Source organism: Misgurnus anguillicaudatus, chromosome 12 (assembly GCF_027580225.2).
Source record: "Misgurnus anguillicaudatus chromosome 12, ASM2758022v2, whole genome shotgun sequence".
NCBI lineage: Eukaryota > Metazoa > Chordata > Actinopteri > Cypriniformes > Cobitidae > Misgurnus > Misgurnus anguillicaudatus.
Genome location: NC_073348.2, coordinates 14,473,253 through 14,493,557, shown reverse-complemented (window position 1 = coordinate 14,493,557; position 20,305 = coordinate 14,473,253). Strand labels below are relative to the sequence as shown.

General features: G+C 36.2%; 1 protein-coding gene across 4 annotated transcripts in view; it reads left to right on the top strand.

Moving 5' to 3' along the window:
* syk (spleen tyrosine kinase) overlaps positions 1 to 20,305 on the top strand; it is a 60,428-nt gene that overhangs the window by 30,205 nt on the left and 9,918 nt on the right. For 2 of the 4 annotated variants that reach the window (XM_055209153.2, XM_055209150.2), the window contains 5 exons: positions 5,940 to 5,994; positions 6,725 to 6,881; positions 10,309 to 10,518; positions 15,988 to 16,177; positions 18,182 to 18,322. In XM_055209153.2, coding sequence (XP_055065128.1) covers positions 5,940 to 5,994; positions 6,725 to 6,881; positions 10,309 to 10,518; positions 15,988 to 16,177; positions 18,182 to 18,322 — 753 coding nt within the window. Of the gene's footprint in view, positions 1 to 5,939; positions 5,995 to 6,721; positions 6,882 to 10,308; positions 10,519 to 15,987; positions 16,178 to 18,181; positions 18,323 to 20,305 lie in introns of all 4 variants that reach the window. The other 2 variants (XM_055209148.2, XM_055209151.2) reach the window with 1 other exon arrangement.

Genomic DNA, 20,305 nt, shown 5'->3' with positions numbered 1-20,305 from the left:
ACTTTGACAGGGGCCAAATTATGATGGTTAGATGACTGGGTCAGAGCATCTCCAAAACTGCAGCTTTTGTGGGGTGTTCCCAGTCTGCAGTGGTCAGTACCTATCAAAAGTTGTCCAAGGAAGGTGAACTGGCAACAGGGTCACGGGCGGCCAAGGCTCATTGATGCATGTGGGGAGCACGTGTGGTCCTATCCAACAGATGAGCTACTGTAGCTGAATTTGCTAAAAAAGTGAATGCTGTTTCTTATAGAATGGTCTAGTGGAGTCCATGCCCCAACGGAACAGGGCGGTTTTGGTGGAAAAGGGGTACTTACACAAAATTAGGCAGGCGGTCATAATGTTATAGCTGATCAGTGTATTTTTTGCATTAATATTTTTTCTGCACTACTGTATATGATGCATTTTACTTTAGTATATTTCTACTTGTTTTATTTGATATAGTGTTCTTTAATTTAATATGCATAAACGTGTAATTTTTTCAAAAAAAAATGTAAGTTTTCTGCAGGTGATGATCCTTTGTAGACTAGACCGTCTCATTGAAGGTGGGATTCGGTGTTGAAAGGGATCTTCTACACCCTTTTGCTCTTTGGGGAGCATAGGTCATTCATGAACTTCCTCCAGGTGGTTCGATGTTGGGTGATCTTCTCTGCTTCCTTCCAAGATGATGTTGCTTTCCTGGGTTCTGCCTTAAAAGACCTTTTCCAGCTGTTTCTTGGTCTTCCTGACTTTCTTTTCCCTTTTGGGGTCCAGGTTAAGGCCTGTCTGGTCATGTTAGAGGATGGTTTTCTTAGGGTGTGCCCAATCCAACCCCCATTTCCTGCGTTTGATTTGAGTTTCAATTGGTTCTTGTTGTGTGATCAGAGTTCTTCATTTGTAATGGTGTTAGGCCAGTAAATCTCCAGGATGCGTCGTAAGCATTGGTTAATGAATGTTTGTAGCTTATTTGATGATGCTTTTGTGGTTCTTCAAGTTTCTGCCCCAAATAATAAATCTGATTTAACATTGGAATTGAAGCGAAGTTTCGTATTTTTGGAAATAAAATTTTGAGTTCCATATTGGCTTAAGTGTTAGAAAGGCTAATCTTGCCTTCCCTATTCTTGCTTGTATGTCTTTGTCACTACCTCCATCTTTCCCAACAACACTAGCATCTATTTTGTGGTTTATGTAGATGTGAAGTCCAGTGGTGGCTGCAATTCTGGCAAGTTTTGTGAGTTTGGTCTGCATTTGTGTTTTGGTGTGTGACAAGAGGACTATGTCATTGGCGAAGTCCAGATCTTTTAACTGGGACCACATTGTCCACTGAATACCCAGATTTTTGAGTATTCAGAGTTTGAGTCTCTCTGTCTAAGCTCTTAAATGCTTTATGGAAGTCGATGAATGTAAGAATGAGGGATGTATTCCATTTCAGGATCTGTTCAGTGATGATACGGAGAGTGGCACTGTGATCTGTGCATGATCTGTCTTGATGGAAGCCTGCTTGATGTTCTCTGAATTTTTTTATCTAATTCTTTTAATAGTCTTTCCAGTACAATCCTGCTTAAAATGTTCCCTCGCACAGATGTAAGCATGATGCCCCTGTAGTTGTTACAATCTTTCAGATTTCCTTTTTTGGGGAGTTTCACCAAGTATCCCTCTGTCCAATTGCCTGGCACCCTTCGTCTTCCCAGATATGTTCAAAGAGTTATGTTCAAACTAGTGTTGTTGCCATCTCTGGGTCTGCTTTGATGGCTTCAGGGGAATTCCATCGGGCCCTGGTGCTTTATTGTTTTTCAGTTTTTGAATGACCTTTCTTATTTCTTGTTTGGTGGGCTTGTTGGTATTAACCTGTAGGGGGTGTACAGCTGGAGGGATATCGGCCAATTCAATTGGCCTGGGTCTGTTCAGTATATCTCTGAAATGCGCTGCCCACTTCTTCATCTGGTCTTCTTATTTAGTGGGTGTTTTCCCATCTCTGTCTAGTATTGGCCTATCTGGTCTTTTGTGTTTGCCTGCCAATTTCCGTGTGGTATCATAAAGCTCTTTCATGTAGTGTTGAGCTGCTGCTTCTTCTGCTTGGGTTGCTAGGTTGTTAAGGAATAGTTTTTTTATCTTTCTTGATGTTTTTTAACAAGCTTGTCTGCCAATATGTAGGTTTGTGGTTCTTGTGCGGCTATTGTTGAGAGTGTTTTTGGCCTGTTTGCACAATTCCATCGTTGGTCCACGGTTTGGTGCTTTTCTTCCAGTTTGCTCAGGGGGAGGAACCAGTTTGAGAGGATGATTTGGTATTTCTCTCTGGTGTTCTTTGCTTTGTGCACTCTTTTGTGTGGGAATACACTGCCTCATATAACTAGATTGTGAAATGCACAGAAATCTGAGAATTGCTCTCCATTATTGTTAATTTGCCCTAGACCGTGTTTGCCCATTATGTGCTCTTTGCCAATGTTGTCTTGGCCTATCTTGGTGTTAAAGTCACCTGTTAGAATAATGATGTCTTTCTTCTTCTGTTTCTGGATGACTTCTTGTAGTACATCATAGAAGTTGTCTTTTCTTTGGTGTTCTGCTTCATTTGTAGGTGCATAGCACTGGATAATAGTGAGTTTCTTGGCTTTGGTATAGAACCTTGCTGTGATGATACGTGGATTTACTGCCTCCCAATCCATCAGTGACCTGGCTGCTTCACTTGAGAGTATTAGTCCCACTCCCTCTGAATGTGGGTTATTGTCCTGATCTTGTTCCGCATATATTATTGTTTCTCCACTAGAAAGTTGTGTTTTTTTCTGATTGAGTCCACCTAGTTTCACTGAGTCCTATTAGGGAGAGGTTGTAGTGTTTCATTTCAGCTGCTATCTGTGATGCTTTACCCACTTGATACATGGTTCTAATGTTCTATGAACCTATCTTTGTACAATGTTTGGTTGTAAGAAGGTGGGTCAGCTGGGCAACGTCCTTCCGGCTTGAGTTGTCCAGAGTCATATTCGTCTGGGGGGAGACACCTTCTACTTCCAAACCTTTCTGAATGTTATCCATGAATGTTTCTGTGATCATCATATTTAGCCACTAGGCGGGTGATTAGCCCACCTAGCTTCACCAGAGCCCTGTTTGCCAGCGTGTTTCCGGATAGGTCCAGGCAGGCCTTCGTGGTTACTGCAGCGGCCCAGGAGGCCTCAGTGGCCTCCCACTATGCTTCACCCTGCCTGGCAATTCTGTACTTATGGCTGTTACCGTCTCTCACAACATTGGCATGGTTTTGGACTTTGAGAGACCAAAGGATTTAAAAGGGGTGTTTAAAGGGATACTCCATCGTTTTGTCATATTAAACTATGCTATTACCTTAACTTAGAAGAGATGATACATACTCTATTATCTTAGTGCGTGCACTTAATCGTTATGGCACGCAGCGACACTTTGATAGCACTTAGCTTAGTCCAGTTCATTCAATGGTAGAAAAACAGAGATGGAGTTAGAAGTGACTAGACACGTCAACGTTTTCCCTTTTTCAGATGAGTAGTTGTGCGACCAGGTATGGTGGCACAAAATAAAACCTGACTACCCAACAGTAGGCTATATCAAATTTACCAACCTTAGATATATACAAACATAAAACACAACATGCACAGTATTACAGCAATAATACCCCAATAAAATCAGGATCTTCTTTTGATAGACCCGCCCCACACATACGCAACCTTGGCAACAATGTCAGTTAGTAGACATGCCCCTTACTGCTGATTGGCTACAAGTGTGTTTTGGTACTCGGCCCGACTCCCTTTTCCAAAGTGTTTTTCAAAAATCATGCACCCCGCCTTTAACTACTGTTATAAATTGTTATTTTAAAATACCCAGATGCCATAGGCGGTAATCTCCTTATTCTCCATTTCCACATAGGGCTAACCAGTAAATTACTGGTAATCTTACAAACTCTCTTACTGGTAAATTGGCACCACTGATTTACCAGAAAGGTTCTGTTCACCCATGATCTGTTAACTGCAATTTACCAGGAGGATAAAGTCTGTAAGTGTAAAAGGGAATATTGAGAAATTTTGAATTTTGACAGAACTCTTTTGATTCTTCTACTAATTAATTTTTTTATATTCAGAAATGGTTCTGACAAATTATTTTGCAGCTTTGATGAAGAGAATGGCTAAATGAACATTAGGCTATATATGTGCAATTTAAAATTTGGCACCTGTCATCACAAGAATGACCTAACAGGACATGCACAACTTGAGTCCAGTGCCACCTATTGGTCAAAAAATGTAAATTTACATATACAATTATACATTGGCTGAGTCCCAGGCCGCCTACTTCCATACTATGTAGTATGTAAAAAGCGCTACTTTGCATGCTATATGGTGTGGGGGTAGGCGGTTTGGGATTCAGCCATTGTCTCTTAAACCAAGCTTTATTGTTTTAACAAGGTGTTAATGGCCAGCAATATTTCTTTTTCACTCTCTTTAGTAAGATACATACAGAAAATACAGGATGTACACTAAATAAATAATATATATATATTTAAAATGAAATGTCTTTTCAGACAAAAGTCAGAATTAAGTGTTACATTTCTTGAGCGCGCATCTTGAACTATTTTGTGGAGCCTGTAATCATTAGATTAGAGTTAAGAATTAAGTTCATTTCATTTACCTCATTAACCTCACTTCAGTAAGGTCAGACTAAACTTGACACTTTATCTTATCATTTTATTCTGTTTTTTTTAAATAATTTTTAATAATGATCCTGTATTTTCTGGTTGCATTCTAATGACTAGACAGAGAAGAAAATATATTTGGCCACTATACCAGTGCAAAAACAACAAATAATTGTGGCCTAAGAATTTGCACAGAACTGTACAGGTTACAGTTAGTTTTAAAATCCACAGTGTATTAACAGCAGTGAGCTAAAAGTTAATGTCAAGCCCTGACACTTACACACACAAACACGCACAAGTTTAATTTTCAAGTCCATTTAACAAAGCTGACTTTCGTACTACCTTTACTGTTATTTATTTATTTATTGCTGTTACATCATGAGGAAACAGTTAAATTAAAAGGCTTACTTGGCATATAAAACATCAACAACATAAAAAAGACAACAATGGTCAATAGTTATTTACAGTATTAATACACATATTCAGAACAAGTAGTTTATGAACCTCTTGGCCTTTTATTGTTGGATAATATATGGATAAATAAAATGCACAGTTAAAGGTTTGTATTTAGCCACTGCACACCTATCCAGGGGCTAAAGTATGCGGGGGGGGGGGGCTTTATCGAATTGATAGGCGTGCAGTGGCACTGTCAATTCGATAAAGTAACCCCACTCATGTACAAAGCAAAGGATATAACTCTTCCTCTGTTACCCCTGCCATAATGTCCCTGGCCAAATATGTAGAGATTAGAAAGTATGTTGACATTAGACAGCTTTAAAAGGGTTTGGAAGAAAATAACATTTGGCTATTGTGAAATAGATGGCAGTCATCTGTGAAGACATTGGTCTAGATTTTCAGGTGACATTTCCCCAATCATATATCCATCTTTTGATCACCCTTTCCTATCACTCCTTTTTAATAATAAAAAATACTTAATTATTAAACCTGTAGTATTTTATGTTTGCGCTTTTAGGACATGCAGTCAGGATGTTACAAAACCTATCTGCAAGAAATCTTCCCTTTTCTTTTTTATGTGATGGTTTTTAAGGAAATTTCTTTTGTTCTTCATGGACACTGACCATAGTGTTACCGTGTATAATCCTATACAGGTTTGTAATTCATTTAACATTTAAGCAGTGCAGTAAATTTAATTTTGCATTTATTATGAATCAACGTGCCATGAAGAACACAGGAAAAAGTGTGGTTTGATCCTGTCCTTCCAGTCTCAATGATATGCATTATCCCCATTTTCTTTTAACATTTTCTATGTGACTAATATATTTTCACAAATATAATTTTTGTCATCTGCTTACAGGGTCATCTTCAAAATCCTTATAACATTGACTCAAACGGCAGAGGTGATCTTCAAGGTAATATATTTAGTACAGGTTAGCTTATTGTTACAACATTATGTCAAGGTTTACTAGTGAAAAGTTTAACCAAATGGCACAAAGTAATTATTTATTATAAATAAAAGAACAATGGAATTTATTAATCTTATGTTTACATTTACTTAACAAACTTAACAAAGTTTTAAGTGTATAGTTTTATAAGGTATAAATTGTATCTGGTACACTCAAAAATGCTGGGTTATCATCAGGTTGTAATTAAACTTAAGCTGGGTTGTTTTAACCCATTGTTTGGTCAAATATAAAAATGTTCTAGGTTAATTTAACCCAATGGCTATGCTCGTCCCCTTTTGACTCAACGCTTGGTTGAAAATAACCCAGCATTTTTTTGAGTGTAGTATTAAGTAATGCACAATGAACAAAGTTAAGGCAGCCATTATGGAAGGATTAATGGGAGGTACTTTTAGGAAGGTATTCCCTTGTAAATAATTGTCTAAATGGTGCCAGATGGTCGAGGCTTACCTGCCGACTAAGAGTTACATTTTCAGGGGACCGGGTAACATACAAAACCAACACATTTTTTGAAATACTATAATTCCTGTAAAATAATACAATAATATACTAATGTAATGTAAATATACTATAAAATTGTTATAATAAAAATAATTAGTACAGTGCTAACTCTGGACTAGTATCACCTCACTCTGATCTTATATTTCTTCTAAAAGGTAATGTTATGTTTCCACAGAAGCTATGCCAATGGACACACAGGTTTATGAGAGTCCATATGCAGATCCTGAAGAATTGCGCTCAACTACAGTAAACCGGAGTGACCTGATACTTGAGGATGGAGAGTTGGGCTCAGGCAATTTTGGCACGGTCTTAAAAGGCATTTACCAGATGAAGAAGTTAGTCAATCAACCCTATAAGAACACATTTGACTACAGTCTAAAATTTTTAACCCTATTTTACCCCAAAAATTTACTTAACCACATTTCATTCCAAACTCAAAATTTTGTGTCTTTGTGTGGGACATAAAGGTAAAAATATTACAAGGTTCTTGCAACCCAATACAATAGATAGTGACCACAGGCTTTTAAATTCCAAAAATTATGCTGAAAAGCAAAAGTCTACATTTCTACTTGAATGCTACATTCTAAGTCCTTCTCATGTTATATTATGAAACTAAAGTGAAATATTATTCACAGATAGCCATGAGCTTTTAGGGAGGGCAAGATTATCATTCACTAATCGGTCACTAATTATCAGTAAATAACTCAAATTTCAGTCTGCTCACACAAAAATATTCAGAGATTCTGCAATTATAATATTAAGAGTGACATAGATGACCTTTATGAGACTTTATTCCTTTTACTTATTTTTAATTTGTTTTGTAGAACAGCATTAGTCACCAGTGTTGGGTAGTACTAAAACTAAAGTAATTAGTTAGGGGGCATACACCCAAGCATTTAAATGCGGCTGAAATGCCAGGTGGACGCCAACTATGCTAGATTGCCAGCTTTTTATGCTGGGAACAATCTAAGACTGGACACAACACATCTACGGATTGTTACATGTGACTGGGGCAGATTTTAATCTTTGACAGTCAGAAAGGAGCACAAACTTACACTTCACAACACAACACATTAAATGACTGATTAGTCATGACTGGACATTTTTCATTGCCTTCTTATGTGCATGCATTCATAATAAAGGTTAAATAATTTGGTAAAGAAATCTAGAGTTAAGACAGTAATTTATCAATAATTGAAGCAAGTTTTATTGTTATTCCATCAGGTTTCTGCCCAAATATAAAATAAATAAGTAAATATATAAAAATATGAAAATGTAAAATTTTTAAAGAAATGTTGCTTGTTTTGAACTGATTGTCAAAACAGAGTTTTTGAAAAAAGAGCATACTGTTATTTGAAAATGGAAACATATATCTGATTATTTATTCATTTAGATGAAGGTTTATGAGAAAGTTTTTTTTTTAACAATTTTGCTACATTCGCACAAACGCTGTATGAGCTCAGCAAGTTTGTTGTATTGCTTATTATGCTTTCGTGAATTCTTGTCAAAACAGATATTTTAAAACTGTAATTATCTGTATATGTGTAGACTATAGGGTTGTAGACTCTGGGTTGTGCACTTGCTCATCTGTGTGCACTTAGGATTTGTCAGTCAGTGCAGGGATCTTATTCGAGTCTTGTCTTATCTTAATAACTTTTTTAACATCAATCAGGTCCTGAACTTTATCTCTCTTAATAACTCTTTTAACATCAAGAAAGTCCTGCATTTTATGTTGAAATTCCAGAACTGAAACCAAAATGTCAGACGTGCATGTGGATGCACACTCATCTTTGTAGTTTTAACTTAAGCCTTTAGGACGGTGCACCTCTCAGAAAATGTACAAATAAAGATCATTTTAGATGTTGAATTACTCATTTGAGAACCAGGCCAAAAAAGTTATGTACACCCCTGACAATAATATTAGAACAAAATACAACCAACAGAAAATTAAGATCTGAATCAAAATGTAAAATAAATGTGAACTAAAAAACTTAAAAACATCAGGAAGTGATTCACAAAAATACCCATCACTGTATCCGTACACTGCGGTCGCAAAATTTTGGTCACTTAATTATTCCTAGAAAATCAAAAGTGTCCAAAGGTGGTGGATCATTTTCATGCTTAGCCCCTAAGCTCTTGAATGATTTATCCAACAATGACTGAGAATTAATTTCAATTAAATTTTATTTATAAAGCGCTTTTCACAATTGTTTAATTTTTTCAAAGCAGCTTTACATAAAAAAGCAAGAAAAAAATCAGGGGACAACTAAAGTAGGACAAAAACTCATAGGAGAAAAATGCCTAATTTTACATGAAGAAAAAGTCATATGGAGAAAAAACCCTTAAGAGAGAGCCAGACATAGTTGATTCTATAGGGGATATATTGTACTATAAGGGAGAGCAGGGGCAAAAGTACCATTTAAAAAAACTTAATTTTAAAACATAATGTTTTAGACAGATATATATTTTTCACTACTGTTCACTAACTCACAGGTGTGGTCTATCAATACCAGGTGGAATTTTAAACAAATGTAAAACAACTTCAGTATAATTTCACTTTAAACATAAGTAGCACATTGTTACTTTGAACACAACAGTACAAGATAGATTTTTATGTTATATTTGTTTTTGGTAAAAGAGATATACGCAATACACAATAAATCCACACAATAAATCCATTTTGACTAATTTGTTTTCTATACCAGGAAAATGACAAGATGAAAAACACAATTTTCTATTACAAACTTTCACATAGCATCTTTAGGTTATAAAAACATAAAAAATTCAAATCCATAATTTGATATCAAAGATTTATTATAAAAACAGATTATTTTTAAAAGTTTTTTTAAATGCTACAAATCTATTGAATCAATATATAAATGTGCATTCATCTTTGCTATGTCATATTCATTTAGTTGACTAGTGGTATACACTGATAAAAAAAACATTAATGGCATTAATCAAAACACTTGTTATATTAAAAACACTGTCATTGCTGCTGTTACACTTGGGACGTTGTCGCTGAACTTTTTTTACAGCAATCAGCTGTAAAATTTTTTGGTCTTGCTCGATTTTCGTTGGCTTCAAGTAAAATAATGGAATAATGTTTTTTTATAAGTTCCCCTGGGATCAATGTGTTAGTATGACAGAAGCTTGAGGCTGTCAGTGTTGTTTACAGTGCATGGAATGGTGTGCTGTGATTTGTTGAGCAGATTTATTGCATTCTGCAGAAAAGGAGGAGCTGCGTTTATCGGGTTTTCGAAAAAAAAAACGTGAGAAAGGATGACAGAATAACGTGGCGGATATTGGCGGATTGTACTGGATTATATATATGTATATATATATATATATATATATATATATATATATATATATATATATATATATATATATATATATATATATATATATATATATATATATATATATATATATATATATGTGTGTGTGTGTGTATATATATGTGTGTATACTTAACAAATTTACCATACTTAATAAATCTTATTTTTATTAAATTCTTAACATTTTCTTTACTTAATCTGCCCAATCTTATGAATTTTACAAACACAATAGTGTTTGGGAATCCATTTAATTGCCTTGTTTTTGTTACTCTCATCCAATCCTTAAAAAATGGCATGTTTCGTAACAAACTTGTGTCATAGCACAAATTATTATTGTCACATACTAATATTATATTACATATGTTTAAAAACATTGCTGCAATGACAAAACAACATTAATAGGGGTCCATCTGTATTTCAGGACACAAAAAGTTGTGGCTGTAAAAATCCTAAAGAATGACGATAATAACACAGCAGTAAAGGAGGAGATGTTTCGAGAGGCCAGCGTCATGCAGCAGCTGGATAATCCATATATCGTACGCATGATCGGCATTTGTGAAGCAGAGAACCTTATGCTGGTCATGGAGCTTGCTGAGCTGGGGCCACTGCATAAGTTCCTGCAGAAGAACAAGTAAGTCACGGCTGAAGAGTGTTCGGTATGATGCTAAAAGTATATTCATGTTAATGCACATCTTCCCATACATTAATACTTTTATAAAATAGTTAATAAATACAAAAAATATTGGTAACACAAGGACAAAATTACAATGCTCTTTTTTAAAGAAAATTTCTTTAAGTTACATCCTTCTACTAAAAGATGTTGTCTCTTACGTGTAAACTACAGTTAATATTTGCATGTATAATTAATTGTATGTATTTATTAAATTTTTTGTTACTTTCTATTACAGCACTTTGGTAACCATTGCAGTTTTTAAAAAGTGCTCTAGAAATAAAATTGAGTCGAGTAATAGATAGCCTCTATCAAACTGATCTGTAACACCTGGAAACATCTGTAAATCCATGTGTTATTGTCTATTGCAGCTGCAATAACATGACACCACTAGCGTAGCCAGGATTCACAATGTGGGTGGGCCCAGAGAAAATCAGGTGGGCCTTAACCAAAAAAGCATCTGTTATTAAAATATACAAACACACAACTACACCAGTTTCAATATATCACCGTTTAATAAGAACAAAAGCCTGTATGGGCTCTATTTTAACAATCTAAACGCAATGTGCAATAAACCAATAAGAGTCTCATCTCCTTTACAAGCCAGTTGCGCTTGCCTTGCGCCATCCCGATTCCATATTTTGGCAGAATTTGTAAACTAAAAAACTGAGCAGAGGAAGAAGACCACCAGTTTAAGATTGATATTAAAAAATTGCGTTGTTTTTATTTGTAATGAAATTGTTATTCGTTGGTATTAAAACCTTTAAAAGTTGTTTTCTTTCAGTCATGATCATTCAAGTAAAAATAACAGGCTTTTAATTGCTGTAAATGTATTGATAGCCCAGATGATCCGTGTTATCTCAAAGAATAGTTTACAAATATGCAAGAAAAGCTAGGCCTACTTTAAAAATACTTTAAATAGTAGCTTAAAGGGACACCATGAAACTTTTGGCCACTAGGGGGTGCTAGACACGTATTTTTCACTTCTAGCGCCCCTAGAGCCCACAAGCGCCGCAGCACTGTCGCAAAGGAAAGGAACTGGCCAACCTTAAAACTAAACTAAAAACTAAACATTTAAAATGCTAAACGATCAACATTTTGAGACAACAGGGAGAAACGCAGTCATGTTACAACTTTCTGATGAGGAACTCGTCGTGGCAGAAGCCATTTCTCAATCTGAAGGTTGCAGCCTCCGGATGTCGTATTTCTAATACGTCATCAAGACTGTCTTATTTCACAATATTAACAATTACAAAGTTGACTATTATACTTAGTTAATCGTAAACTGTTGGAGTATGCTTATGACTTGCGAATGTAATGCTCAGTTTACCTTAATAAACCAGGCTTGATGACGTGTGCAGCCTGCATATTTGACCTCCGGAGGCTGCAGCCTTCCAATTCAGAAACGACCAGACGTATTTCCTTGCCTTTTTCCAAACAAATATTGTTGCATCCTCTCTCTCTCCCTCGCCACCAGGATTTTCCGCAATGGCGCTCGTTATTCCTCTTTTTTGTGTGAAAATCGCTCCAAATCCAAGTAAACCGATGCGTTTAGGTCTGCCGCTTTGTAATACGTCACGCGAGTGACAGCGGAACGCAGCAAATGAGGAAGAGAGAAGAGAGAAACGCTCGGATCTGATTGGTGAATGAATAGGGTTTGGTTTTACACTGTGAGCAAGTTTGAGTGCTATAGCATCCTGGATTGTAATGTAAATATCATAGACACAGTAAAAAGAAAGGTAAATACGTGAACACAGCATCTGAATACAGGGAACTATATGCAATATAATCGCCGTAATTTATAAAGAACATCGCATTTATGTATGAATCAACAGTTTATATAAAAAATTGCCTTAAAGGGGAATCGAACCCGGGTCGCCCGTGTCATAGGTCCGTGACACTAAAGACTGTGCCACAGAGTCACATAATAGAAATTGCTCTCTACACTCCTTAAGTAGCCTCCAGCAAAATTCACGTTAAAAACAAATTGTGTGGAGGAAATGACGTATGCCGTAAAGCAGTCGAATTTTGTAGTTTTTTTTGTGCTCTGGTTACTACCACAAACCCTAAGTTTTAAAATACGAGTAAAAGTGATACAGACCCCGTCAGGCTATGGTAGACATGTCATTCAACCTATTTAAAGTCGATGTACTATCACAAGGGTCTTGAAAATGTATTATGAAGGTTGAAAAATTACATGGTGTCACTTTAATTTGTTGGTATTTGAAAAGTTTCGTTGCAAAAGAAATCTCATTTTTTGGTTGTGCATTCCATTTAATATCAATTTAAATGCGGTTGGTTTGTTTTGATTTAAACCTTCATAACTTAAAAAATACAGCTAAGTAGCACTATAAAACAAAATAATAACATAATAATAATTTGACAAAAATGTTAAAAACGGAGTTCTCTCGTTTTGCAACGAAATTCTTCATTTAAACCTTTAAAAGTCGTTTTCTTTCAGTCATGGAAGTAAAAATAGCAGGCTTTTAATTATTGTAAATGTATGGATAGCCTACATGATCAGTAATCTCAAAGAATAATTTACAAATATGCAAGAAAAGGTTTGTACTTTAAAAATAGTTTATTTGTAACAATAAATAATTTATAAAAGCAATTTCAGCACTAGAACAGCGCTGTGGGTGTTTTGAAATTTAAGCATAACAACGGTTCTCATCTCATCATATCCACAGGTACAAAGTCATCATATATAATACATTTTTGGGTAGCATTAAAAAAATTCTAAACAAATGCAATATTTGCATTTGTTTAAAGCAAAACATTTAATTACTTACCTGGCTACAGGTGAAGCAAGTTTTTACGCCTTCTAACGTCTCATAATTGGTCCTTATTTATGTCCAAGACACTCAATAATAATCTTTAAAACATTTTATCATTTTAATCCTTTGATTTTTTATATTTTAAACGTTTGTTTAAACGTTGCCGTTTATAGGCGCAAATGCGCGTTGCCGTTTATAGGCGCGTATGCGCTCATTAAATAACAAAAGCAATATTTCTCCATTGGCAGGTTTTAGTTGGTCATGGCGTAGGCTAGTCTATTTTATTTGCCTCAAAATAGCAAAGCACCAACAATGCGCCTGAACACCTCATTTTCAGACCAGAAGGCTCATGGGCGCAAATGTTATGCAAAGACTTTTCTTTTTTTAGCTGCTGAACCAACACCTCAGGTTCAGAAACCTCAACGATAATGTTAAAGGGTGCACCATCAAGCTGTACTAAAGTCTTCTCACCGAAGGTCTTCGTGACCTTCATTCTAAGACAATGAAGCAGCGCAGCTTTCATTATTCCTTACGTGTCAGCCTTAAACCGGGTGTTAATGTTAATTTCTATGATGTGGGGTGTAGGAGGGGCCAGGAGGCTGTTCGAAATGCGCTATTTATTGCACTACTATTTACAAAATTAACTTATTCCTTATTATAATAGCAAACAAGAGTTTTAAAAAAAGATTTATTTTATAGGTCAAGTATAGTGATAAATGCAACATAATTTACTCTTTAGGATAACTAATAGGCTTTACTGGATAGGCAGGTGGGTGGGCCTAGCTGACAGGTGGGTGGACCCAGGCCCACCCAGGCCCACCCATAGCTACGCGGCTGCATGACACCCCTATTTTCTGGCAGTTCTTGCACCACAAAACACTTGCAGTCCAGAGTACCTTTAGTACAGTAGTACTAAAGCTGTGTACAGTAGTACTAAGCTGTGAAGTGGCAAACTATTTATTGAAATATGTGTCTTTATATATTGTCTACAAAATACAAAAACGTTATTTAGTCAGAATGTTTGTCAGAACTTCTGAATAAATAAATCGACCCACAATAGTGTAGATAAGGTATCTAACAGTAGAGATGTTACAACTCCCCTAGTCTCACGTAGCCAGACCTTCAATACTGAAGGTCTGGTGTTTTTTGCTGCTTTTTCTGGACAAAGCCCGCCCACAAGCTTTTTGACCGACATGTCAAACAATCAATCACAGTTTGTTTCATCTAGCGTCACGTTTCGGACTCCCCACAATAACGAGCCGGCTGGCAACAAGTCAGTTATTGAAATAACCAGCCACAACCGAATAGCATCTAAATAAACAACATTACTCACCATAGAACAATGTTGTGCACTTCATCAACAGCCACACCGATGAGACGCTCCCGTTAAACGTCTGTTTGAAGCATATCTCTTCACTTTTTAACACATACAAGCATTCAGGAGAACCAAACTTTTTGACTTCACTAACTGCCTCAAGCAAAACTCTTGGACATCTTTTAGAGAGTCTATGCTGCGAACTTTGCATATTTTTTAGAATCCAATGTTTAGCTGATCATGATAACTGCTCATTATTATCCACGTGAACACGACTGATTCTCTTCCTCAATGGAACGTCAGAGCTTTGTTTTCCAGGGACCGAAACTAATCGCGACACTCGCGTCTCCTGGAAATCCGTTTTTTTTTCAACCAATCAAAGACGACTTTAACATTCTCACAGGGTTTCCAGAAAAGTGTACGAAAAACATCAGACGTTCAGCCAACAGTTTGTGGGCGTGACGTCTGAGGCTGAGACTACAACTCCCCATTCTAACCAGCCAAACCTGACCCATGAGCCTCCTTTTGTGCTTCAGTGATAGGACACACAAGATGTTCTGTGTCAGGATAATTCTACAATATTCCACAGGATATTTATGATAGTATCAGATCTTTGAATTTATAATATAATATAAATACATTTTATAATATAATATAAATAGTATAATAACCAGCAGCCATATCATCCTGTAGCCAAAGACAGCTTGCCCACTGAAACTAAGTAGGGTTGAGCCTGGTCAGTACTTGAATAGGAGACCTCCTGGGAAAACCAGGTTGCTGCTGGTAGAGGTGTTAGCAAGACCAGCAGGGGGTGCTCACCCTGTAGTCTGTGTGGGTCCTAACACCCCAGTATAGTGATGGAGACACTATACTCTCAAAAAAGCACCGTCCTTCGGATGAGATGCTAAACCAAAGTCCTGACTCTCTTATCATTAAAAATCCCGGGATGTAATTCTAAAAAGAAGTAGGGGTGTGCCCCGGCATTCTGGCCAAAACATGTCAATTGGCCTACTCATTATCTCCATACGAATTGGCTATGTCACTCTGTCTCATCTCCACTAATAAGCTGGTGTGTGGTGGGCGTTCTGGAGCGATATGGCTGCTGTTGCATCATGCAAGTGGATGCTGCACATTGGTGGTGGTTGAGAAGATCCCCCTTTCATATGTAAAGCACTTTGAGTGCCGCAGAAAAGCGCTATATAAATATAACAATTTCTTATTTCTTATTATTTATCTTAAGTAGGCTGTATATGGTATAACACAAGATGTTTCATTGGGCATGTAAAAGATTAATTAGAATAAAAACTAAATTGTTTTTCACTTGTGTTGATCTCCAAGACACATATCCGTGAAGAATATTGCTGAACTGGTTCATCAGGTCTCAATGGGAATGAAGTATTTGGAAGAGCACAACTTCGTTCACAGAGATCTGGCAGCCAGAAACGTGCTTTTAGTTACTCAGCACTATGCCAAGATCAGTGACTTTGGACTCTCTAAAGCTTTGACAGAAGAGGAGAATTATTACAAGGTATATTAACTTGCACAGGAATTATGTTTTAAATAAGCAGATACTACGATGTACACAAAACTTTATTTAAATGGAACCCTATTCTGCAACATTTAGGGGTGAGTGGCACATAACCTAACATGGGGTTTAATATAACACAAACCAGTAACATATTTATAATAACAGTAAATGATTGTGACAGTTATTAACAAAAACATATTTTCATAAACAAAGATTTTTACAGTGTTGTGTTGACTTAAGATTTTTTGTTCATGTCTTTCTGCTGTTTGGTGAGTCTTTGTTAGGTCATGCCAAGTTTAAACTTGGAATGACTTAACAAAGACTCACCAAACAGCAGAAAGACATGAACAATCTTGAGTCAACACAACACTGTAAAAATGCAGGATATATGTAACTTTAACATAACAAATTAAGTTATAAAAACAAGTTGAATTTGTTTAAGTTATGTCAACTTATCACAGGTAACAACTTAAAATAGTAGTTTGGATTAACTTGCAAAACCAAGTTGTTTTAACTTCATGCTGCATTTTTTTACAGTGCAGCTTTTTCTTGTTCACTCAACTTTTGGGCCAAGTAGTTTACCTAACTTAATTTAATGAAAAAGTTAAGCCAACTTAAAATAAGTAGTCAATCAACAAATTTCTGAGTTGGGGGAACACGCCCACATTTTGGGAATTTAGCTTATTCACCGTATCCCCCAGAGTTAGATAAGTCCATACATACCTCTCTCATCTCCGTGCGTGCTGTAACTCTGTCTGACGCAGCCCCCGCTAGCTTAGCTTAGCACAAAGACTGGAAATGCATGGCTCCAGCTAGTATACTGCTCCCAATAAGTGACAAAATAACGCGATCATTTTCCTATTTATGTGTTGTGATTTGTATAGTCAAACCGTGCACAAACAACAAGGTGATATGAGACACAGCGATCTTTTAACAGTATACATACTGAGAACTATATTCTCTGAAGACGAAGCACTGCCGCATGGGCGGAGTGATTTGCACAACTCTGACCGAACTCTCTGCTCCTCACCAGGGGCTTCTCGTGTGCTGCGAGCATATCACTCCGCCCATGCGGCAGCGCCTCGTCCCCAGAGAACACAGCTCTCAGCATGTACACCGCCAAAAGATCGCTGTGTCTCATATCACCTTGTTATTTGTACACGGTTTGACTATACAAATCACAACACATAAATAGGAAAATGATCGCGTTATTTTGTCACTTATTGGGAGCAGTATACTAGCTGGAGCCATGCATTTCCAGTCTTTGTGCTAAGCTAAGCTAGCGGGGGCTGCGTCAGACAGAGTTACAGCACGCACGGAGATGAGAGAGGTATGTATGGACTTATCTAACTCTGGGGGATACGATGAATAAGCTAAATTCCCAAAATGTGGGCGTGTTCCTTTAACTTAACCAGGGACTTCAGTCCACCGAACTTAAAAGTTCCGACATCAGAATTAGTGAGGGAGGCTTGTTTAAACACTTGAGCCTTACGGTCATAAGTCTGTGACTGAAAAGCTGCCAGAGTAGATGGTCACACACACATTCACAGGCGCAAACATTGTTTTTAAACACTTTTTGTGTGTCTAAATCAGTTACCTAGAACCCTAGGTCCTGAATCAGTTGGAAAAATGCTGTGCATACATGCAGACGTGCGTGTCACGGATCTCGTAAATCTCAGTAATCAAAATGATAACTGTAATTAAAAGATAGAAATACTGAATTATTGGTTTTCAAACTAAATTTTCAACAGTGTAATAGGAGATGATTTAACAAAACAAAATAAGGCAGCAACGATTTTTTACAGTGCAGACATGTTTAAAATTAAAATATCATTAAAAATAAATTATGATGTAATTTATTTACATCACAATATTTTTTTGAATGATTGAGCCAAAACATGTTAGGTTGTGCCCAGCTCTCCTTAAAATCTTGTTTAAATTATCCTTTGTGACAGTAGAAAATGTTTAAGCACAATCTGAATGCTTTTCTACTTTGTTTTGTAGGCTAAAAGTCATGGTAAATGGCCCCTGAAATGGTATGCACCTGAGTGCATGAATTACTTGAAGTTCTCTTCTAAAAGTGACGTGTGGAGCTTTGGAGTCCTGATGTGGGAGGCTTTTTCATATGGACAGAAACCATACAAGGTATGAAGTCTGTATATTATTTGGACCAATAATAAACTAATCAAGTAATCTTCACAACTATCTTTACAGCAGTGAATGTTGAAGCATGCTAAATCAAGAGCATTCTTCAGATGGGCTTTATGAAAAAATGTGTGATCATGTGTAAAAGCATGTCTATATAGACAATGCCAAAGTGGGATGACATAACAAAAGCACTACAAAAACCTTAAAAGAAACTTGATTTAACATCATAACTTCTTTGTCTTTAGGCAGTTGTATGTTTGTTGTTTTGTCTTGTGGGTATAATCCAACCCCTATTAACCACCATTTATCAAAATCAACAGCTGTGTTTGTAACAGTCAGCTGGCAGTTTTTTGTTCATTATTTATTATAAATTGTAGGTTACATCAACGTTGACAGTAAACCATGTTTTTAAAAGATTCGGTGCGCTTGACAGGACACATACACACAAAATTATCTCAAAATACCAGTCTTGGCAAGTATTCTAAAACATACTGTCAATTATGTCTAAAAGTCAACGTAAACAGTTCAAAAAGAAATCATATGTGTGTCAGTATATGGATCCGTGCTTATTCGTTCTTAAAGTGGCACCCTTAAGAAATCTGCTTATGTTTGTGTCATTATGTTAATCAAACAACAGAAGACAAAAGCTAAATCACTTCTGTAGCTTTAAAAGATTAATTATATTAAATTTATAGAATGAAGAAGACTGAAGAAGTCTTAGTATTTAGGAACAAAACAGTCTCAAAGGAATCATATTTTCATACATTACTATTTGTATTTTCATATGCTTGGACTATAATTTATTCTCATTTTATTTTCCTTATTTCCATTTTTTGATGATCCGAAAATTATTATATCAATGACTCAAAAAAATGGTATGTAATCCGTAATTTTTTAGATAGATAATGAAAAGATAATGATCTCAGCCAGGAAAATAGTACTCTCTTTACTTCAATGCAGATTATATAAACAGGCAATATTTGTTTTTGATTATAACTAGCTTGTTTAAAAGTAGACATTTCAGGCTTTCTTTGGATATTTGTATCATGTTTGTGTGATGAGTATTCGCGGAGTTTCAATAGATTTTTGTAACGTGTTTTGAGAGACAGCTGGCGGAGACAGAAATGTCTGAATGCGCACCCTGTTTATTTTCTTTATTTGGCAAAAACACAAAGATCTGTTGTTATTGTAAATGTACACAAATTAAAGAAGACCCTTCACAGTTTCAAAATATGTCAAATACGTAAGTGTATGATTATTAATGATGGAGTATTTTAAGTTGATTCTGTTATGAAAAGGAGAAAACGGGGCGCCGAGTTTTTGGATCCCTGGGGGTGAATGGATACCTACTAACTGGTGTAATGTTACTTACTTATTGCTTGTACTGAATAAAACAATGGAAAAAAATAACAGTGATATTATACCAAAAATTTCAAACAATTTACAATGACATTTTCTGGATTTTGACCAAGCAAACCGGCATATGATGTTAAATCTATGTCCCTACCCAGTTCAGATAGCAGGGAAAGTGCAGAAAGACGTTTCTGTTGTCATTGTTGTTGATCACACAGAACACGTTTATGGTAGTGAGAAATGCCTTTTTCAATTGTTTTCTATGTGTCAGGATCCTGTCAGGATCTTGTCTTGTATTACATCTAGTTCATGGTGACAGGGTTCTGACAGTAACATGTTTTGTGTGGGAACACGTAGCTATGGATTATTTACTATCAAGCCACGTGTTTTCCTTGTCCCATCACTTTTCACCCGATCTCTTACCTGTTATTCTTTTCACCTGTTCCCCTCATTAGTTCTCCTATTTAATGTCAGTGTGTTTGGTGTTCTTTGCTCGTCCAGTGTCTAATCTACCTGTGAGTATTTGTTCTGTTGTTAAATCCTAGTCAAGTTTTTGTACATTTATATTAGTCTAGTTAGTGTCCTGTATTTCATTTTGTTGTAAGTCTAGTCTAGTCAGTGTTTAAT